General features: G+C 48.3%; 3 protein-coding genes across 6 annotated transcripts; 1 reads left to right on the forward strand and 2 right to left on the reverse strand.

Moving 5' to 3' along the window:
- Positions 1-663: 663 nt before the first annotated feature.
- On the reverse strand, positions 664-9,524 carry usp48 (ubiquitin specific peptidase 48). Of its 3 annotated transcripts, XM_068314632.1 has the most exons (27): positions 9,038-9,524; positions 8,448-8,568; positions 8,037-8,178; positions 7,623-7,750; positions 7,293-7,417; positions 7,063-7,171; positions 6,592-6,725; positions 6,408-6,493; positions 6,118-6,297; positions 5,757-5,894; positions 5,525-5,674; positions 5,195-5,395; positions 4,928-5,039; positions 4,078-4,217; positions 3,913-3,987; positions 3,704-3,828; positions 3,503-3,625; positions 3,356-3,417; positions 3,146-3,256; positions 2,818-2,948; positions 2,641-2,747; positions 2,459-2,566; positions 2,198-2,380; positions 1,966-2,091; positions 1,057-1,105; positions 943-969; positions 664-850 (listed from the first exon to the last, which is right to left on the reverse strand). In XM_068314632.1, exons 1-27 carry the CDS (start codon positions 9,169-9,171, stop codon positions 828-830), a joined length of 3,150 nt encoding a protein of 1,049 aa, XP_068170733.1. In that variant the 5' UTR covers positions 9,172-9,524; the 3' UTR covers positions 664-827. The 3 variants fall into 3 exon arrangements, 2 of the variants coding, with proteins under 2 accessions (XP_068170733.1, XP_068170734.1); XR_011035365.1 differs by lacking the exons at positions 664-850; positions 943-969; positions 1,057-1,105; positions 1,966-2,091; positions 2,198-2,380 and having other exon boundaries at positions 2,534-2,566; positions 2,818-2,943; XM_068314633.1 differs by lacking the exons at positions 664-850; positions 943-969; positions 1,057-1,105; ... (1 more) ...; positions 2,198-2,380; positions 2,459-2,566 and having other exon boundaries at positions 2,608-2,747; positions 2,818-2,943.
- Positions 9,525-10,143: 619 nt separating this feature from the next.
- zbtb40 (zinc finger and BTB domain containing 40) lies at positions 10,144-15,098 on the forward strand. 2 transcript variants are annotated; one of them, XM_068314854.1, is made up of 12 exons: positions 10,144-10,223; positions 11,240-11,432; positions 11,547-11,962; positions 12,052-12,233; positions 12,475-12,688; positions 12,778-13,128; positions 13,211-13,417; positions 13,510-13,674; positions 13,752-13,966; positions 14,047-14,203; positions 14,390-14,604; positions 14,763-15,098. In XM_068314854.1, exons 2-12 carry the CDS (start codon positions 11,281-11,283, stop codon positions 14,976-14,978), a joined length of 2,490 nt encoding a protein of 829 aa, XP_068170955.1. In that variant the 5' UTR covers positions 10,144-10,223; positions 11,240-11,280; the 3' UTR covers positions 14,979-15,098. The 2 variants fall into 2 exon arrangements, with proteins under 2 accessions (XP_068170955.1, XP_068170954.1); XM_068314853.1 differs by having other exon boundaries at positions 14,047-14,604.
- Positions 15,099-15,198: 100 nt separating this feature from the next.
- Positions 15,199-19,068, reverse strand: cyb561d1 (cytochrome b561 family, member D1). The gene is made up of 3 exons (XM_068314859.1): positions 18,182-19,068; positions 17,562-17,599; positions 15,199-16,963 (listed from the first exon to the last, which is right to left on the reverse strand). The coding sequence occupies exons 1-3, from the start codon at positions 18,336-18,338 to the stop codon at positions 16,457-16,459; spliced, it is 702 nt and encodes a 233-aa protein (XP_068170960.1). The 5' UTR covers positions 18,339-19,068; the 3' UTR covers positions 15,199-16,456.
- Positions 19,069-19,278: the final 210 nt, after the last annotated feature.

Consider the following 19,278-nt stretch of genomic DNA (forward strand, 5'->3'; position numbering starts at 1 on the left):
TTCTGGTCAAACCTGTGATGTATTTTACATCAATTTCCCCTTAAGGATTAATGGAGTATATAAAAAAAAATAAAAAAATTGAAAATACATAATTAAATTCAACACTTTTTGAAAGAAAAATACTAACTGAAATAATTACATCTTATATTCTAATTTAAAATGTCCTTTCTCTTCATCCTCCCTCATTACATTAAAACCGATGATGAATCGAACCAAAGCTAAAGGAAACAATTCCTCCGTCTTCTTTTAAAAAAGTATTAAATCTTCCGATTCTTTCGATTGAAGCGGAGTTTATCGTAGCTGAATTTATTAATTTCCTAAAATAAATATTTAAATGTACTCAATTCATGAACAAACATAACGCCAAACAGCACAAAAGCAATGAATGAGATTATTTCACACACAGTCTGCAGACCTTCAATAACAATTACATCATCAAACCAAATAGCCATCAGTTCATTAGGAGAATATTTCAAGTTATACCATTATAATTAATTCACATTTCACAAGTTTGATTTCCGTCTACTCCTGTTGTTACAGGGGACGTCATCAATTTCAGCTCCAACCTTATATAATATATACACAGTATATATATATATACCACTGTGTTTTGGCGGACATGAATATACTGTAGATTTGCTTATTGAGAGAAATAAAAGCAGCTTTGCAACAGAGTCACACTTTATTTTAAGAAAAGACAACTTAAACATAAAAAAGAGCAAATTAAAGAACTTATTTATATATGGGCACTTGACAAATTCAAGCATTTATTATTTTTTTTCCAAAAAGCTCCATCTGTCCAATTCATAGTCGTGGCGCAGTGATCCTCAATGACCGAGGAGCCCAGTGCCTGCAGACACACACACACACACACACACTATCAGAACACTAATACACAAAGGTGCACGCAAAGCGACGACATCCACCGACGCTGACCCTCACCTTTGAATCCCTCTTCAGGCATCCCCACTGTGAGGGAGGAACACAAGTTATTATATTGTTATAACGATGAAGGTTTGATGTGAAACGCAGCAGCGAGAAGAAAACGCCTCTTACCCTGATAAACGTCCTCCATCACCGCGTAATCTGATATCGGCTCGTCAGCCTGTGGGACACAAAGATGAACCCGTGATGGACGGGAGTCAGGGTTAAAAAAAACAAACCGGTCCTCGACCTTTTCTCCACCACAGATCGGTTTAACGTCAAAGTATTCTCATGGACAGTCCTGTTATTTAAATATTTAATAATTAACATCTAATAATAAAGGTGAATCCACTTTGTATCAACTTTATTAGCAGCGTCGTTGTAAACGTCACGCCAACGTCTGTTTCTTGTTGGTTCTCCCTAACTAGCAGAACCAACAACAAACAAACGCTGGCGTGACGTTACGAGGACGCTGCTAATAAAGTTGATACAAACGGGATTCACGTTAATTATTAAATGTTAATTCTATGTCAATTATTAATGTTAAAATGTTAATTATGTTAAAATGCCAATTGTTAATGTTAAAATGTTTATTTAATAATTAACATTTTATAAGTCTATATTTTATAATTGTTGTAAACATTTTATAATATTTTTTATAATATAAAAACAAATACTAATGTTAAAATGTTAATTATGTTAAAATGTTAATTTAATAATTAACATTTTAACATAGTTAACATATAATAATTAACGTGATTCCAGTTTGTATAAACTTTATTAGCAGTAGTTCTCATAACGTCACACCGTTTGTTTCTTGTTGGTTCTGCTAGCTTGGGAGTTTCAGTTTAGCGCTAATGTATTCTGTGTTAGCGTCCAGAGCGGCCCCTTTAAGAAGGCAGTCATGTGACCGAGGCAAGCATCAAGAGTGACTCACAGACAGACAGGAGAGAATCCACTCGTTTCAAACAAACGTTTGTTATTACAGTGTTGTCCACTAGGTGGCGTCAGACCGTCCTGACATCACTTCCTGTGAACTACCTTCAGACAGATGATGCTCTCGGGGACGACTCCTAAACTTCCGAGCGTGGCGCCGTCGTCGGTCAGATTCTTGCCGTCGATGGAGAGGTTCTGGTCAAACGGAGCCACGGAGAAGGCGTGCATGATCTGGAGTGTGAGAACACACACCTGGGTTAGAACTGACACCCCGTCCCGTGTGTGTGTGTGTGTATGTGTGTGTGTGTGTGCGTGCGGTGTTCTGGTAGCGGATCACCTGTATCTTCAGCTCCTTCAGCGTCTGATTGGCTGAGACGATCAGCGCCTTCTCCCCTCTGAGTTTCCGGTGGCGGGTGCTCCTCCTGATCCCGCCCAGTTTGGTGACGGTCGCCACGGGAACGGCGGCCGGCGACGGCGCGCTGCCGTTGTTCAGCTTCAGCCGCTTGGCGCCGTCTTCAGACTGAAAGGCAGGCCGTCAGAGCTCGACGGAGGCCACGCCCCCCCCGGAGCTCCCGTCGGCACGGCGACCGGTCCTTACCTGACCGAAGTCCGGGTCTCGCTCTCCGTCCTCCTTCGGATGCTCCTCCCTCTCCTCCTCCGCCTCGGAGCTGCTAGCGGTTAGCTCCGGACCCGCCTCCTTGATCATCTGAGCAGAAAGACGCCGCGTCAGCACCGGAGGTCGCCTGGAGGTGGGTCACCGGGTGACCTTTGGTCTCCTACCCTCTTGTCCTCGATGACCTTGCGGATGTAAACCGTGGCCTGGGTGTACTCCCGCAGGTCGCGCTGCTGCTGGAACAGGAAGCTCTGTCGGCACTCCCAGCACAGATCTGCGGCGACACACACCCGCGTCACATGACCCGAACCCGACCGGCGTCAGATGACCCGAACCGTTCTCACCAGGCTGAGTTGTGTACTTCATGGTGGCGCCGGTGGGCGTGGCCTCTCTCATGCAGTGGATGCTGATTGGCTGATCGACAATGAAGAGTTTGCTGATCACGTCCCATTCGCTGGGCCAGAGGAGAGCTACACTGTGCAGGAGAGACGGCACAACATGAGAGCACACACACACACACACACACACACACACACACACACACAAACAAACACACACACACACACACACGCGCTGCATCCCATAAAAACCCTCATCACAGTTCAATCTACTGAGTTCAACCTGTAACCATGGAAACAATAACAGCCGGTCCACCGGTGACGGTGAACTCACTGTTGGGCGTCGCCGTGGATCAGAGAGTCGTAGGTGAACATGAAGCCCCCGTGGGGGCAGAGCAGCAGAGTGTTTCCCACGTTGGACACCGGGGACGACTTGGTGGGTCTCCTTCAAAATAAAAGACGAGCAGAAACGACGTTTTATTCTTGTGACGTCGCTGGCGTTCGACTCGACACTCCTTTGTTTTTATCTTTTATAGAAACACACCTGATGAATTTTTTCCACTCATCCACAAAGAAAAGCGGCACCACGTAAAGAACCTCGGTGCCCTGGAGAGACGGAGAACAGAGGGGGGTTACGGATGCCACAGGTCAATGGTCACGTGACCCCTGGGGGGTCGCTGCTCCCGGCTACCTGAGGCCACTTGGCCAGCGTGGGCCGGTTCTTCTCGTGGAACAGGTTGGGCAGCTGGTTCTTCTGGTCCAGAGCCATCATCTTACTGACGGCCTCGTTGTCCTTCTCTTCCTGCTCCAGCGTCTGGAGACAGGAAGTAGTTTGTTTGTGTCTGGGGTGAAAGGTCAGTGCGGAGGAGGCGGTGTTTGAACGTCTACCCACCAGACACTTCTGACAGGCCTCCTGGCTCTGGGTGAACTCTGGGGCTTTGGGGAAGTAGGCCCTCAGCTTGGTCCAGACGTCGGGCGACACCAGCTTCCGTTCCGTCTCCAGGATGGTCAGACCGCCTGCAGGCAGCGGGAAGACGCGTTACCGCCGCTCGACATCACAAACACAAGTAACCACGGCGACGAAGAGCGACGAGACGGCACCGTGGCTGCAGACGACGTCCTCGTTGAAGGTCTTCATCTCGTCCTCGGTTCCCTCCGAAAGCTCCGGACCGAACTCTGCAGGCAAAGAAACGACAATCAACAGGAGATATTTTCCTGCTTCCTGATTGGACGGCCAGTCCCCCCCCCGGCCCACCCCAAGCTCACCTTTGCTGTTGCCGTGCAGCCCCTCGCCGTTGGTCTGGACGTTGCCGTGTTTGGTTTTGTGTTCGTCCTCCTCCAACTGATCCAGAGCCAGCTGCCTCCAGCTGCGGAGAGACGCCTTCCCCACCCAGAAGCCCTCACCGCTGACACACGGGGGGGGGGCATGAACACGTCAGGGGGGCATGTTTGTACCCCAAAATACCCAGATAAGTTGGAATCTTTATCTGAATGCTTCTACACCAGGGGTGTCAAACGTTTTTTCTCCGAGGGGCCACATCAGCATCAAGTCTGTCCTTAAAGGGCCAGATGTAACTAATAAATGTAACTAAATGTCATGTAACTAAATGTAATGTAACTAAATGTAATGTAACTAAATGTAATGTAACTAAATGTAATGTAACTAAATGTAACTACTCCTTAATGTTAAATTTCTTATTCTAGTTCCAAACATTACAGTTAGACAGAAAAAACATGTTTGATTGTTTCTCTGTTCTAACATAAATCCTTTTAATCTGTCAGGTTATTAAACCCACAGAACTCCATCAATCAAGGATCAAACTATCAATCAATAAAGAAAAATAACATCAGACACGAGTTAGGACATTAACTTTGTTCACGACGTTTTTGTAAAACAAATGTTATGTTTGTAAATGTTGAAATGGGAGAAGACAATTTTGACCCATTTATTTTTAGACACTCTTGACCTTTGAACTCTCGAGGGCCACATAAAATGACGTGGCGGGCCACACTCGGCCCCCGGGCCACGAGGTTGACAACTGTGATGTAAACGCTGACTTTACTGGCTCACATTTTGTTCTTCAGATAACGAGTTGATCTCTGAGATCTTGTTTACCTGGGTGAGCGTTTGACCAGGTTGGACACCTCCTTATAGTCTTCATTGAGTTGGTTCTTCAGTCTCAGCACCCTGCAGCGCTGGCCGACACACTCTCTACACAGAGACGAGCCTGGGGGGGGGGGGCAGCGTGCAAATCAGATCAGATCAGGAAGAAAACAGAAATAATGGAGGCTCTGGATCTTTAAATTTCCCAGTTTATCTAAACGGTGAACTGATCCAGATCGACGGACCTCTTTTCTCGACCATCACCATGTCCCCACTCACCGTCCAGCCTCGGCCCCCCGCCGTAGCGCTCGTAGAGCAGCTGAGCGGCCTGCTGGGACACCCTCTTGGAGTCTCCCACCTTGTCCGGGTGCAGCTTCCCGTGCGAACACAGGAAGTGGCCGTTGTCGATCTCCTTGGTGGCGGTGGAGTCGTCCAGCCACTTCTTCAGCCAGTCCAGAGGGACGAACTCGTACGGCTCGCCTGAGACACGGGGGGGGGGGCAGAAGCGCGTCAGAAAAACCAGAAGCCGAAGTTGAGCCTGAAGCCGAACGGCGGATGGAAACATCTACACGCTGTCTGTTGGGGGGGGGTCAGGGTGTTTTTACCGACCGTCTCTCGTGGGTAAGAGCTCGAAGAGCTCCTTCACCTCCTCATGCTTGGCTTTGCCCTTATCCACGCTCTGCTTCCGCATGTCGGCCATCTCGCTGCACCACTCCTCAAATTTATGGTTGTCTTGGTCCACCAACCTCTGGAGGAAGGCTGGCCGCCGGGACGGAGGCAGAACCATCAGACAAGATCAGTCAAGGCCAACAAAGTGGAAACGGTGAGCTCCAGAACTCACCCGGCACCTCGACGTTGGTCCAGGACGGGTCCGAGTTCTCCTCCTCCTGGGCTTTATACACCAGCATGTAGGCGTTCCTGGAGCAGTGGTAGCCTTTGCTGCACTTCGGCTTCCGCGTCTGGGACTTGGCCGTCTCGGCTGACGAGACGAGAGAGGAAGACGTTAACAGATGTATCTTTAGACGGTGTTCAAGAACAGAAATATACTGACCTGGCAGCCAAACAGTTAATAATAAAACAGTTTTGCTTCGTTTCTTTCCAACATTTTCCTCTGCAAACCAGAATTATTACATTTTTGTTTCTACTGCCCCCTACAGGCCTTAATCTGTTACTACACCGCTACGACGTGACGCGCTCCTCACCGATGTCCTCCTCGATGCCGAGCTGCAGCTTCTTTCCTTCCATCTTCTCGATCTCCTCATCGTTGAACTTGTACCAGTCGCCGGTCCGGGCGTCTTTCACGTGGGCGATGTAGTGGCCCGAGTAGGCGCTGACGCCGCGGTGGATCAGCACCGCGCTCAGCTCGTAAACGCACGTCTGGTCTGCAGGCGGAGTCGACAAAAACGTCAAGGAGCTTTCAATGAGAGCGAACGTCTCCCAGTCAGAAGGAGATGACGTCTTCTGATTGGTCGTGACGTCACGACGCTCTCACCTGGTTTTCCTTCCAAGAAAGGCCCCATGTCCAGCTGCTCCGGGAAGCTGATGAAGGTGTTCAGTTTTTTCTTGTGGCCTGTTTGTCTGGAGGAGAAAAAACACACTTAGAAACCAGCAGGTAGACATCGGCGGTTAATCCGGTACGAAACCAGCGGCGTGTCAGCACCGACGTGACGGCTCACCTGTCGAACACGAAGCGCATGAGCTGCAGGTTGAGCGTCGGCGGCAGGCTGTGTAGTTTGATCCTCCGGGTGGCGCTCTGTTTGCTCTGGCAGCTCTCACAGAAGTAACGGTTCTCACCGTCCAGCTTCTCCTCCTGCAGGAGGTCAGACCGGTGAGTAACACCTCCGGCTGCTTCAGTTTGGAAGATGGACGAATGGTGTGTGTGTGTGTGTGTGTGTGCGTGTATGTGTGTGTGTGTGTGTGTGTGTGTGGGTACAGGTAGACCTCAGCTTACGTTAATTGGTCCGATGTGAATCAAATCAACTCGTTTCCGTGTATTTTTCTGTATAATCGAGAACGACGAGACTCTAAACGACTTTAGTTTGGGTCTACCTGTACATGCATGTCATCCCATAATAACAATAAGACTGTTGAAGCTGAGCTGGATGGTTCTGGATCAGATGTTTGTCGCAGTGGGGGGTGGAGACTACCTTCAGGAACTCGGTGACGCACTCAGTGAGGTTCTTGTGTCCCTGAATGTTCAGCTCCAGCTCGTAGAATCTGGACGGCAGAGCAGAGGACCGCCCACACTGGTTACAGCTGGAGGACGACACCATGGCAACGGGTCACATGACGGTAACGGATGGTTTTACATTAGTCTATATTATCACTCAGTTCAGATATAACTGAGACGTTTTAAAGGAGACTTGTGGCGTCTTACACAGTGACGTATGAAAACTGCCCACAGAACTGCTGCTGGATGACGTTCTGGAGCGTCGTGTTCTTCTGCTTGGACAGCGTGTCCTCCAACAGAGACAGGAAAAGCTTCGAGAACTCTTGGGCGTCCTGGAAAAAAAACAAAACAATTCAATGATGAAAAAAAGAAAACACGTCCCTCAATCCCCTGAGATTCTGAAACTAAAACCTGTTGATCATCAGCAAAACTGTTCATCTCATTCGATTCTGGCAAACGGTCGATTTCCAGACGTGGTTTGGGTAACTTCAGATGTTACTGCATATATATCTGTTTTAGAATTCATACGTGGGTTACCTGCTGCTGCCCCGTGTCCAGGCCCAGCGCTTTGACCAGCCCTGACGGGTCGATGTACTTCCTGTTGCTGTTCTGCAGGAGTGCAAACAGATACTGGAGATGCTCACAGATGGACTGAGGCTCGTAATCTGAAAAAAATAAAATAAAATAATGTATATATATATATATATATATAAATGTGTGTGTGTGTGTGTGTGTTTTACTGAGCCGAGGATACGATTTATTAAGAAGACGAAGAGCAAAACGCTTCCACACGAAAAAGACGTAGCTCGTGTGTTCTCGTGACTTTGTGTTTCTTTTCATTCTTTATTATTGTTTACATAACGTATATATATATATGATTAATTATACACCCGTAATGTATACTTAAAGATCAACCACAAATCATCTCCGGCGTTCCGTCTCCACTCATACCAGACTCGGTGTTGTGCTCCTGCGCTCGGGGGTTGTGGCACTGATACAGGATCCTCCGCAGCTCCAGGTTGTGGAACCACACTTGCAGGAACGTGTTGACGTAACATGTGGCACCAAGGTTAGTCAGGCCGACGAATGTGTTCTGGCAGGAAACAAACAGCGAGGCAGGATTAGCTGTCATCAGGTATTATTGTACTATTCTCCCTCTGACCGCGATGCGATCCATCCACAACAGACGTGTGACACGAGCAGGCAACTGTGTGAAACGTTTGAAGTATGCAGGGTGGTATGTTTCATTTCAAGACTCAATGACAGAAGACAAACCAGGCAAAAATACAGACCTCAAAAGCCAAGAGACCACCTGTTTAAACTGAGAGTCGAGTAAAATAACACAAATGAGAAAAGCTATACCTTGTCTCGGCGCTCTGAATTTGGATCATCGATGTTGTGGAAAGTATTTTCATCGATCTCTCCGAGCCAGGCCTGTTCACCGATCGCCACCAGACAGTTGGGATTCCCTTTGCAATTCCTCCTGCAAAACAAAGTTATCGGTATGAACGTTCCAATGCCTGATTTAATAGTAACAGAGCCTGATTTCTCTTTCTGAGGAGAAACAATTCATGTCCAGCTATATTTATATACCCTTAAAATAAAGCTTTATTACACAGCTAGGTGCCACATTCAACTTCATTCCAACTACTGGAACTAGTGATTCTTTCAATGCTTAAAAACTATCATCCATTAGATAATATCTGTTTTTTTTAATGTATACATTTGAAGAACTGATGTTCATGACCTTACATTACATATGACGTCAGCAAAGCTGCTCTTCATGCTATGTTGGCTTGTTCACAAGTAAACAAACACGGGTTTTGAATCATCATTCAGTCGGAATGACAACTAAAGTAGAAAATAAATTAAATAATAATCTGATAAGAGAGTGTTGTGATGACATAATCCTATTAGGACAGATGAAGGTGTCCAGAATGTCACTGCTCTACCTGCAGGATCCTCTCTTGCAGGCCGGGAGATTGATGCGGTATGCTAGGTCGATGTGTTCCTGGCTGATTTCCTCCGGTTTCACCGTCTCCACCCAGCGCCAAGCCGCCTTTTCCAGCTGCAAGCGGGGCGCCATGGTCCTAGAAGTCAGCGCCGATCACATGGTGAGACTGATGGGCACGAAAAGAGCAATAAGACGGCGGAACTCCGTCCAAAGGGGCTAGCATAGTCGGCTAGCAGAGGCTAAGCTAATCCCTAGCGAGTTAGCATAACACTTGCGTCACGGCTCTGTTTCAGCTAAAAAGTGAACATGTCGCTTCACAAAGCGCACAAATACACACAAAAAACTGGATAAATATGATTCACAACAAACAGAATTTACGAGGAAACGTCAAGAACGATGCGCAACGGTTAGCTAGCTAGCTAAAAATCCGTAACCCCGTAGTCACGTGACGTTCTGTATTGAGCCTTCAAAGCGTGTGACGAGTAAGGGAGAGGGGGGTTTCCGGGAGGCGCTTGCTTCCTTTAGGGGAGGAGCTAACAGTGATGACGTCCGAAGCCTTGCTGCCCAGCTGATACCACGTGACAGATTCAGGAAGTGGTACGATAGTTGGGTGTCAACAGGCTGGTTCCTCACCTCTGACCTCTAAAAGCCCGTTTAAAGACTAAATAACTGTTGCGTGGACCAGTTACACATTAGATGCAGTGTGAGATAATTTTCACCTCAGAAATATGTTGGATTATAAAACAGGAAATAACAATAACGTTATTGACTACAAAAAGACTCCAAAAAACATATCTGATATGAAAAAAAATTGTCAGTTGCCAGCAAAAACAAATAATAGAGATTTTTAATGATCTGAATTAAAAGAATAAAAAAATTGTGTGGCCTTGTTTTATTTAAACTTAAAAACCTAAACTTAAAACTACAAGTTTACTACAAGTTTAAAGTATATGTTTGTTGAAAATGTGAGTAAAGTCAAAAGTATTCCCTAACATTTATTCAATTCACATATTTATTTGGTTTTATTCGACAACGTAGAAACGCGAACTCATTTCCACTTTTGTCCCTGTTCGCTTGCCGTAGGGTCTGCCTCCATCTTCAAAACGGCTAAGCTTTATTGCGCACAGCAGAATTGTTCGACAGAGCCTTTTAAATAAAGAGACGGATCGTTTGAATATCTGAAGGTAAATCCACCCACTGACTGGAAGCGGAGTTTCGGTCGGTCGCTCGGCAGTATTTTCACTAGAACGGCTCCTGTATCACAATCAACTCACTGATTTAACACTAGTCACACTTTGTAGAAGACATTAGCATCCGGAGCTAAAGCTAACGATAGCGCGGCTATCTCTGAGGGCTCCCTGAGTGACAAACCGAACATCTGACCTTAAACCAGGACGATGAATTCCGGGTCTGCGCAGAAAACTCTAAAAAAAAAAAGTAAAAATTTCATGTGAAGAAATCATTATTAAATAAAAGTTAGCTAATTGACATTTATTATTATTTCTAAATCGACTCCGCCGGGGTTAAACGTCATTTCCGGTTTGTCAGTCCCGCCTTCCTCTTTGAAAACAAAGCATGGTGGTGCCATTCATTCATTCATTACTTTTCTACAAATCGAACTCATCTTTACACTCGGTTCGTAATTCATTAAAATCAAACGAACACACAGAAAGTTTTTTTTATTGCGTCCAAGTTACAAAGAAAGTCTCTGATCATGAAAACACACAAGTCTCCATTGTTGAAATGCGTGGAAAGATGAACCGACGTCAAAGCCGGGTGGAGAGACTATCTACTGCTTCTCTCCTGTTTCTAAACCAATTTACTGTCAAATTAGGACATAACAAACACACCAAAAATGAAGACACACACATTTTTCAGGTAACACAACCGGAGCACAGACTTACCAGTAACCCAGCAGCTGGATGTTGACCCAGTAGCAAAGAACCAGTGTCAGACTGGTCCATTATGGGTGCTGGTGGTTCTCAGATCTTAAATATGAGTCATGACACACTGATTTGTTAGTTAAAGACGGGTGCGGCCGCTTGGGAGCGTCGTGACATCATGGCTACTTGCTAAAGACTCAAGACTACTATCGAACCTCCATGACGTCACTGTAAAACCAAATCTACACCCCGATGAGGTTCTATGCTCGGTGTGTTCAGTTTGGGCTCTATTTCACACCATGTTCTCTTCATTCAAGGAAAGGACAGAGCGTTCTCCACCTCCTGGCCCTCAGGCAAGATGATGGAGCTCCCCAACTACAGCAGCCAGCTGATGCAGCAGCTGTGGGCCCTGAGGAAGGAGGGTCACTTCTGTGACTGCACCATCCTGGTAGGGGACAGTCCTCACCGAGCTCACAAGCTGGTCCTGGCTGCCTCCAGTCTGCTGTTCAGGTAGAGCGAGTACGACGTGAAAGAATTCCGGCTATTGGGGTCTTGTCTTGTTCCGATTGGGGTGTTGACTCTTTGGAACCATGACGTCTAATCAGTTAACATGATCTCTGTCAGGTCCCTCCTGGACGGCTCGGATACCATCTCCATCGACACGACGATGGTTTCCTCGCAGGAGTTCGGCTGCCTGCTTGACATGGTCTACACCGGCAAGCTGCCCATCGGCAAACACAACGTCAGCCGCATCATCACGGCGGCGGACAGTCTGCAGATGTTCGACGTGGCCGTAGGCTTCAAGAACGTCCTCACCAGCCTGGTGAGCCAGCAGCCGTCTGTCCCGGTTCCGTCTACACAGACCAATGTCGCCACGACAGGCAAAGCCCAGAACCTCAACCCGGATCTTTCACTTTCACGCGGCGAGGACGACGTAACCTCAGGGGAAACGGAGTCAGCAGCGGAGCTGATGAAAGACAAGTCACTGTCGGAGGAACCAGCCTGTAAACGAGGCTGTGTGGAGGTGTCCAAGTCCTCCGGTAGGTTCTGGGTTCTTGTCCTGTCAAAGGACAGTCTCTAAACCCAATGGTGTTCAATGTAACCTCAAACAGGATCTATTTGTTCCCAGAACCGACAGAAGTGGCCTCCTCAGAAAATGAAGAAGTTGGAATGGCGACGGCGTCCAGCGCTGCCTCAGCTGGAGTTCTGGAATGTTCCGCTGAGATCGTAGAGCTCCTCAGCAGCGTCCCGTCTGTCCTAGAGCTGCTGGGCCAGGCAGCACAGAGCGTCCTGGATGAGCAGGAGCGACAGGTAGAGCAACAAACAAACAAACAAACAAAACTCAACCAGAAGACTAATATTTCAAAGTAAATTCAGGGATTAAGGGTTGGGGGTTAGAGATTGGGGGGAGTTTTGTATTTAGTTCACATCAACTTCTTTAATAAAGAATAGAAAAATCGAAACGAGTAGAAAAGATGCCTGTTTTCAGAAGAAGCCCCATCGTCTCTGTATCGGAGGTAAATCCAGTTGCCTTCTCCCCCCCCCCCGGCAGGTGGTCTGTCGGTGCTGTGAGGAGGCGGAGCCCAGCGCCGCCCTGGAGAAGCTGATGAGCGGAGTGAAGGACGGGCAGCTCAGTGGAGCGGCGCTCCTCAGTCTGCTCCGGGCCATTCAAGAGAAAGCTGCTTCCTGTTTCCCCCCATCACTGCTCCCCCTGCTGGAGGAACCGGAGGAGGACATGGAGGAGCCACAAGAAAACCACAACAAAGGTAACAAAGAGACTCGGTTGACTGGGTGCGTCCCGTGTTCTTTAAAACGTTGTGAAGTCAGGGAACTGATCGCGTCTTGAATTCTACAGCTGATTCTGAAAAGGAGGAAGACGTGACGACGGAGGAAAATCAACAGGAAGAGGAAGAACCCATCAAGAAGGAGAGGGAGGAAAACGAGAAGGACGCTAATGCTACCTCCAAGCCCTACTCCTGCCGCTGGTGCAAGAGGGGCTTCGCCTACAAGTGTCGGATGCTGGTCCACGTGAAGCGCTGCTCCATGTCGCAGGACGACGAGCAGCAGTGCCCCCAGTGCTCCGTCAAGCTTCCCAATCAGAGGGCGCTGCAGCGCCATCGGACAGAAGCTCACCGCGGCCCCGCGCAAACCAAGAAAAAGAAGGTGCCCTGTGACCTCTGCGGGCGGACCTTCGCCCACCCGTCAGGTGAGGATCTGCGACGACCCAAACGATTCTCTGCTAGCTTAGCAGCATCTAGTCAACCCCGCCGCCTCTTGTTGATCCCCAGGCATGATTTACCACAAGCGCACCGAACACTTTGAGGAGAAACCGTTCGCTTGCGACGATTGCGGCGCCAAGTTTGGCGCCAACTCGTCTCTGAAGAACCACATGAGGCTCCACACGGGGGAGAAACCCTACAGCTGCAAACACTGCGACATGAGCTTCAGGGTGGCCGCGGCGCTAGCGTACCACACCAAGAAGAAACACTCTGAGGGTAACGCATACATGACGGTCGTGTCGGTTCACTAGCTTCACCGCTAGCCACGGCGCTACGGTTCACGGTCGTTGTTGTGTTCTTGTGTTCAGGGAAGATGTACGTGTGTCAGTACTGCAAGGCCATCTTCGCCCAGTCCATCGAACTGACGCGTCACGTGAGGACACACACCGGAGACCGGCCCTATGTGTGTCGGGAGTGTGGCAAAGGCTACAGCCAGGCTAGCGGGCTAACCGTGCACCTGCACACCTTCCACAGTAAGACACACACACACAAAACACACACACACGCATGTTCGACCACGATGTCATGACTCTCTGTCGTCTCCTGTCAGATTTGTCCGAGCCTCACGACTGTCAGAAGTGTTGCCTCAGCTTCTCGTCGTTGGACGAACATCGCCAACACATCCAGGAGTTCCATCCGAAGGAGTACCATAAGTGTCCCACCTGCAGCAAGGTGTTCAACAGCGCCGCCCTGCTGGACAAACACAAGAGCACGCACACCGGAACCAAGCCCTTCAGCTGTGACCTCTGCAACAAGTCCTACCAGGTAGGAGAAGCTGTTCAGCTTCACCGCCCAGCTGGTCGCCGGTGACGATGTCATGCGTGTGTCTTTCTCTGTTGTCATAGCAACTGTCAGGTCTGTGGTACCACAACAGGACCAACCACCCCGATGTCTTCGCCAACCACACCCGGCAGCTGAAGACCCTGGTCCAGTGTGACATCTGCTTCAAGTTCTTCCCCAGCACCGCCAGCGTGGTCAAACACCAGGCAGCTGAGCACCAAGGTGAGTCGACAGGGGCCCCACAGAGGGCCCCACACAGGTACGGGCGAGGGGTCTCCAGACACTGGGTGAGGAGAGACACCTCTCAGCAGATACAGGTAGAAAGAGACACCTGTCGTCAAGGACAGGAAGACAGTTTTGTACACACACACACACATCTCAGGTGGTCTATGTGTGTGTGTCCTCCAGGCTCGGCGGCAGCCGTCCACTGCCCTTACTGCCCCGCGGTGCTGGGGGGGGAGGAGGAGATGCAAGAGCACATCACCAGCCAGCATGTCAGCCAGAGCGGCGACACCTTCGGCTGCCCACTCTGCCCCTTGACCTGCCCCTCCCAGGGGGAGCTGCAGGAGCACCTGATCTCCGTCCACGTGGAGCCGCAGGAGGACGCGTCCACCTCCCACACAGTAAGGAGCTCAGTGTGTGTGTGTGTGTGTGTGTGTGTGTGTGTGTGTGTGTGTGTGTGTGTGTGTGTGAGTTTACAACCGCTCAGTGGAAAACTTCTTGCTGAGTATTTTAGAAACAACTTGGAACCCCTTTAAAGACAAGATCTCTGTCCAATCAGGTGAAGCCATCTGAACCACCAGGTGGCGAAGAGGCGGAGTCAGCGGTCTCTGGGGAGCAGACCCAGCTGGCCACCGCCCAGCAGGTGCTGGTGACCCTGGCAGGTGGGCGGGGGGGCAAACCGTCAGCGGAGGTGGTGGAAGTCAACATGTATGACCTGCTGAACAGCTCCGTCACCTTCATCTGCGAGGAGAAACCGTCACACCCCGACTCGTAACGGAGGCGGAGCCCAGAGTATAGCCAATGAGAGCAGAGACTTTGTTTCACATGAACTTAAGGCGTTATAGTTAGTTTATTTTTTTTTTAAAGTTAAATAAACTATAGTATTTATGTTTCATTTATGTCCTGAGCATCTGGAGCTTATTGTGCTGTTATAATCGCATGATTTTAATTAAAAAGCCATCTTGTGGCGACTTTGAGGTACTGCATGTCGGTCCAGTAAAGCAAGGAGGGCAATGTGCTTAAATTAGTTTTATTTAATCCACAATCAAAAATCACATCACCTCATTGGGCGTCGGCGTCGGTCAACGTCAGAAAAACCTCGATTGGAAGAAATTAACATCCAATAAAACCTTAAAAGGGGAAAAATGGAGGAAAGTTCTGGAAGAGGATCCGCGCAAATGCACGCAAAGGAATCCCGACACGTGAAAAACAGAATTTATGGAAAATGAAAATAGCAACAGTTTGAGATGTTTCCAGTCCAGCTTTGAAGCAAAGGAAACGACTCCTTTGTGTCTGAAATGTGGAAAAAGGATCTTCTACTCGGTGCTTTTTGCATAAGTCAGCCAGCGACGAAGGCAGGGCGTGGCGTAGGACCATCTTTACATCTCAGAGGCTTCAGGCGTGACCTGATTTGACAGAAGTCTACGTTGTGTTGTTGGACTGAAATGAAGGATGGCGCAGCTAATCTTCCAGAAGAACCTGTTTTCTCCTCCTACTTCAGATATCCTGACTAAGATCTGCTACCGCTGCAAGGCGTCTGCAGGAACCCTTGTTTATAAAAATCTTACAATAAAAGCTGACTTCATTCAATAAAGTGATCTACCATCACCGGGATGAGAACCTCCACCAGTTCTGATTGGATAAAAAGAGCAACAGTCAATGTCCAGTTCTCGATTGGTTTAGTTAGCGTTAGCTTCGCCCAGGAGGGTCCGACAGTAACAATAAGTTGTGCTTCTGGTCAAGTTTGACAAACCAAAACAGGGACTGTCATCATTTTTTTTCTCCATCGATGACAAAAGCAAAGAAAACACGAAGCGGATCGTCGCCAAACAACAAAAGACTAGAATGAGTCAGAGGTGCTACGTGAAGTTTTTCACATCAGGCTCTAAATGCTGGAATTTTTACATTTTAACGCTTTTACATTTCAAACAACTCCAATCTCAAACATTTTTATCTATTTACACTCATAAAGATGCTAACAGTGTGTAGTTTAAGGACTTTGTTAGCGGCTAGTCGTTAACTATCCCACAAACTACACCTTTAAAACGCTGAAATGCTTCATGTAGCACCCGCTAACAGTCAAAACACAACACGTGATAAATAGATTACACAGGCTGGTGTATAATCATCCACAACTGAAGCTGTCAGCAGTCTACACCCTCCGCTGACGCCAGCTTTCCGCTCATGTAGTGCAAATAATTCTCACAGACGTCCGGAGACTGAAGTGCTAATGAACTCGGAACCGTTAGCCTCCTAGCTGGTGATCTTCTTGCGGGGCAGGTAGGCGTTGGTGATCTGGTTCATCACCACCAGGGCGGGGAAGAGGGGCAGCAGGAGGAGCGCCCACCAGGCCGCCCCCTTCACGGAGGCCTGGAACCAGTCTGAGAACATGGCTAACACCACGGTCACCGTGGCTAGCAGGTAGACCACCAGCCCACAGGTGGCGTGGTAGAGCTTCAGCCTCTGCAGGGAGGAGGAGAGGCGCAGCAGCTTGGAGAAGATCATGCAGACGCCAAACGCCGCCTGGAGCAGGGTGGAGGCCAGGGTGCAGACGCCCAGCCAGCTGTGCCAGCTGCCCAGGTGGCCGAGCTCCGACACGTTCTTGCTGGCCACCATGAAGCTCAGCCCGGTGGCGGCGGCCACCAGGACCAGGGCCTGGCAGAACCAGTGGAGGCGGACGTTGGTGTTCCGAGACTTGCAGCAGAAGAGGGAGCCGTCGGCGGAGACGACGAGGATTCCTTCGGTCAGGCACAGGCAGTACTGGAGAGAGGAAGAGCGCAGGACAGGTGTGTGGAGGAAGGGGGCGCTACTCTTCACTCGGTTCTAGGTTGACATGCATGGTCCTGAACACGGGTCTGACTCATGTGGACCCATCAGAACTCTCCCACTGAGCATGCTCAGAATGTTTAGTCAATCAACCATGGAGGACCACGGTGGCGGTGACGGCCGATAAATACGACGTCACAGATTCATCAGATATTTTCTTTTTGCTTTTGCCTTCTTGCCCTCGAGGTGGAGTAATTACACCGGTGAGAAACGAACCCCGACATCAACACATGTGACGCGGTTTGTGTTGTAGGTCAGGTGGTAACCTGACACCTGACGCGTCTTCAGACCGACAACCCCCCCCATCTATTATTCACAGTGGAAAAATGATGGACACAAGAACCGTGGGGCGTGACGGCTGGCTGAACAGACGCAGGTGAAACAATAAACTCATTATCTTCTATTTTAATGTAATTGTTTTTTGTTTGTTTGTTAATCTGCGCTGCATGAAAGGAGCATAAAAACTATTTTCACGCTCTGAAGCTGTGCTTTGTGTCTGTGTAGATAGAATAGATTGAATCCGAAAACTTACTGCAAAGGACATGCAGACAGGATGCCAGGAAAACAGACCTGGAACAGAAGCAGAGGTCAGAGGTCAGCATCTTTGCAGAAAAACAGCATCATCAAAATTATCCTGTACTAATGATACTAATACTACTATTAATAACAATAATAATGACAGTGAAGTTAACAAAAATAATAATGAGAATAATAATGAGAATAATAAGCATAATAATATATTAATAAATATTATAATAATGAGAATAATATGGATATTTAACAAGAAGAATGACAATAATAATAATAGAAAATAATAGCCAAGATAATAATAATTATTGTTATTACCATTATTTTTATCATTATTTTATAGTTAGTTTTAGGAGAAAATCGATTTAAATTTAAAGTAAAAGGTAATAAATGTGAATGAATCCTCCTTTTCTGTTCCACGTTCTTCACAATAAACTGTTTATTATTAAAATCAAAAAAAATTATAAATTACAATCAGCTCATGATAAATTAATTTCAAAAGAAAAGTAATTTATAGGAATAAAGGGAGGTTCCGGCCGGCCCGGGAACCTGTGTAAACACCAGCAGCGTAACATTGTCGTGTTCTGACGGTGAACCTCAGGGATCGGGTCCACAGTGACTCACTGGTTCCGGGTCTGGACAGCACGGAGATGACGAGTGTCAGTCCGATCCCGGTGATCTGCGCCCCGATCACCGCCGCCCTCCGCAGCCACACGTACAGCCAGAACTCCCGCATCCCCAGCCCCTCTCCCACCGGGCTGTACTCCACATCCGGCCGCATGAGTCCACCGCACCGGCTACCCGCAAACCCCGACCGGCGTGAAGGGCGCGCGTGTCCTGTCCGAACTCTGCGCGAGCCCCATAATGACGGTCACGCACGGAACGAGAACCGCAGGGCTCACGGGCGGGCGCGACGCGTCTCCGCGGGCGCTGCCGCTTCAGGCGGCGCGCGGCGACGCGGCAGCTGAGCGGCAAGAGAGCGGCAAGCGAGCGGCAAGCGAGCGGCGCGGGGATGGGAAACGACTTAAACTGTCACTCAGGTCGAACAATTAAAATACAGGTAAAACGGGACGAACGGCACCAGAGAGAAGCGCACCTTTACAGCCGCTTGACGCATGTAAGGAAAGTTAGGCGCGGTGTTCCGCAAAATATGTCCGGTATGTGGGCTTCCCTGTGTAGGCGACGCGTTGTCTGTCGTGGTTTTGTATTATCAAAAATCGATTTCAAAAAATCGAATTAAATAAAAACAAAAATGATTTGTTTTCTGATGTTTTAACCCTTGTTTGAAGAGACAAGGAAAACGGGCTGTAATCCCTCCGAGGATTAACGGAACATCTCTCCAACAGGGACGATCTGCTGCCTCCGAGGGATTCGAACCGTAGACTCCCCTCTGACCGGACACAAACGTCCCGGTTTTAAAATCTACCGCGTTTTGTCCGCTAAAGTGCGATAAAAGTTGAAATCTTTAACTTTCTCAGCTGAGGGCTCGTGGCTCTGTTGCACTTCCTGGTTTGACCCGACAACAAAGAGTAAACAAACGTGAAATGGTTCACTCCCATTTCCTGATTTTTAATTTTCTCGTTCGGGCTTTGTTTACGACACTGAGAAGTAAAAAAGGAAAATTGGGTAAATAAATCTACTTCTTGCAAGAATTAATTAGTAATGTTACCTCATTTAATTTCCTACCACACTTTATTTTAATGTTCTAATGTACTTTCATT

Source organism: Antennarius striatus, chromosome 5 (assembly GCF_040054535.1).
Source record: "Antennarius striatus isolate MH-2024 chromosome 5, ASM4005453v1, whole genome shotgun sequence".
Classification (NCBI taxonomy): Eukaryota; Metazoa; Chordata; class Actinopteri; order Lophiiformes; family Antennariidae; genus Antennarius; species Antennarius striatus.

What these genes read in the sequence shown, in the direction of transcription:
- usp48 (XM_068314632.1), bottom strand. Translation starts at nt 9,171, where the DNA reads ATGGCGCCCCGCTTGCAGCTGGAAAAGGCGGCTTGGCGCTGGGTGGAG. An exon ending in GCGTCACCGAGTTCCTGAAG is followed by an intron (nt 6,726 to 7,062) that starts GTAGTCTCCACC and finishes GACCTCCTGCAG; the next exon opens with GAGGAGAAGCTGGACGGTGA. An exon ending in GAAGTACACAACTCAGCCTG is followed by an intron (nt 2,748 to 2,817) that starts GTGAGAACGGTT and finishes GTGTCGCCGCAG; the next exon opens with ATCTGTGCTGGGAGTGCCGA.
- zbtb40 (XM_068314853.1), top strand. Translation starts at nt 11,281, where the DNA reads ATGATGGAGCTCCCCAACTACAGCAGCCAGCTGATGCAGCAGCTGTGG. An exon ending in GGAGGTGTCCAAGTCCTCCG is followed by an intron (nt 11,963 to 12,051) that starts GTAGGTTCTGGG and finishes ATTTGTTCCCAG; the next exon opens with AACCGACAGAAGTGGCCTCC. An exon ending in CAAGAAGAAACACTCTGAGG is followed by an intron (nt 13,418 to 13,509) that starts GTAACGCATACA and finishes TCTTGTGTTCAG; the next exon opens with GGAAGATGTACGTGTGTCAG.
- cyb561d1 (XM_068314859.1), bottom strand. Translation starts at nt 18,338, where the DNA reads ATGCGGCCGGATGTGGAGTACAGCCCGGTGGGAGAGGGGCTGGGGATG. An exon ending in GCTGTCCAGACCCGGAACCA is followed by an intron (nt 17,600 to 18,181) that starts GTGAGTCACTGT and finishes CTTCTGTTCCAG; the next exon opens with GTCTGTTTTCCTGGCATCCT. An exon ending in CTGTCTGCATGTCCTTTGCA is followed by an intron (nt 16,964 to 17,561) that starts GTAAGTTTTCGG and finishes TCCTCTCTCCAG; the next exon opens with TACTGCCTGTGCCTGACCGA.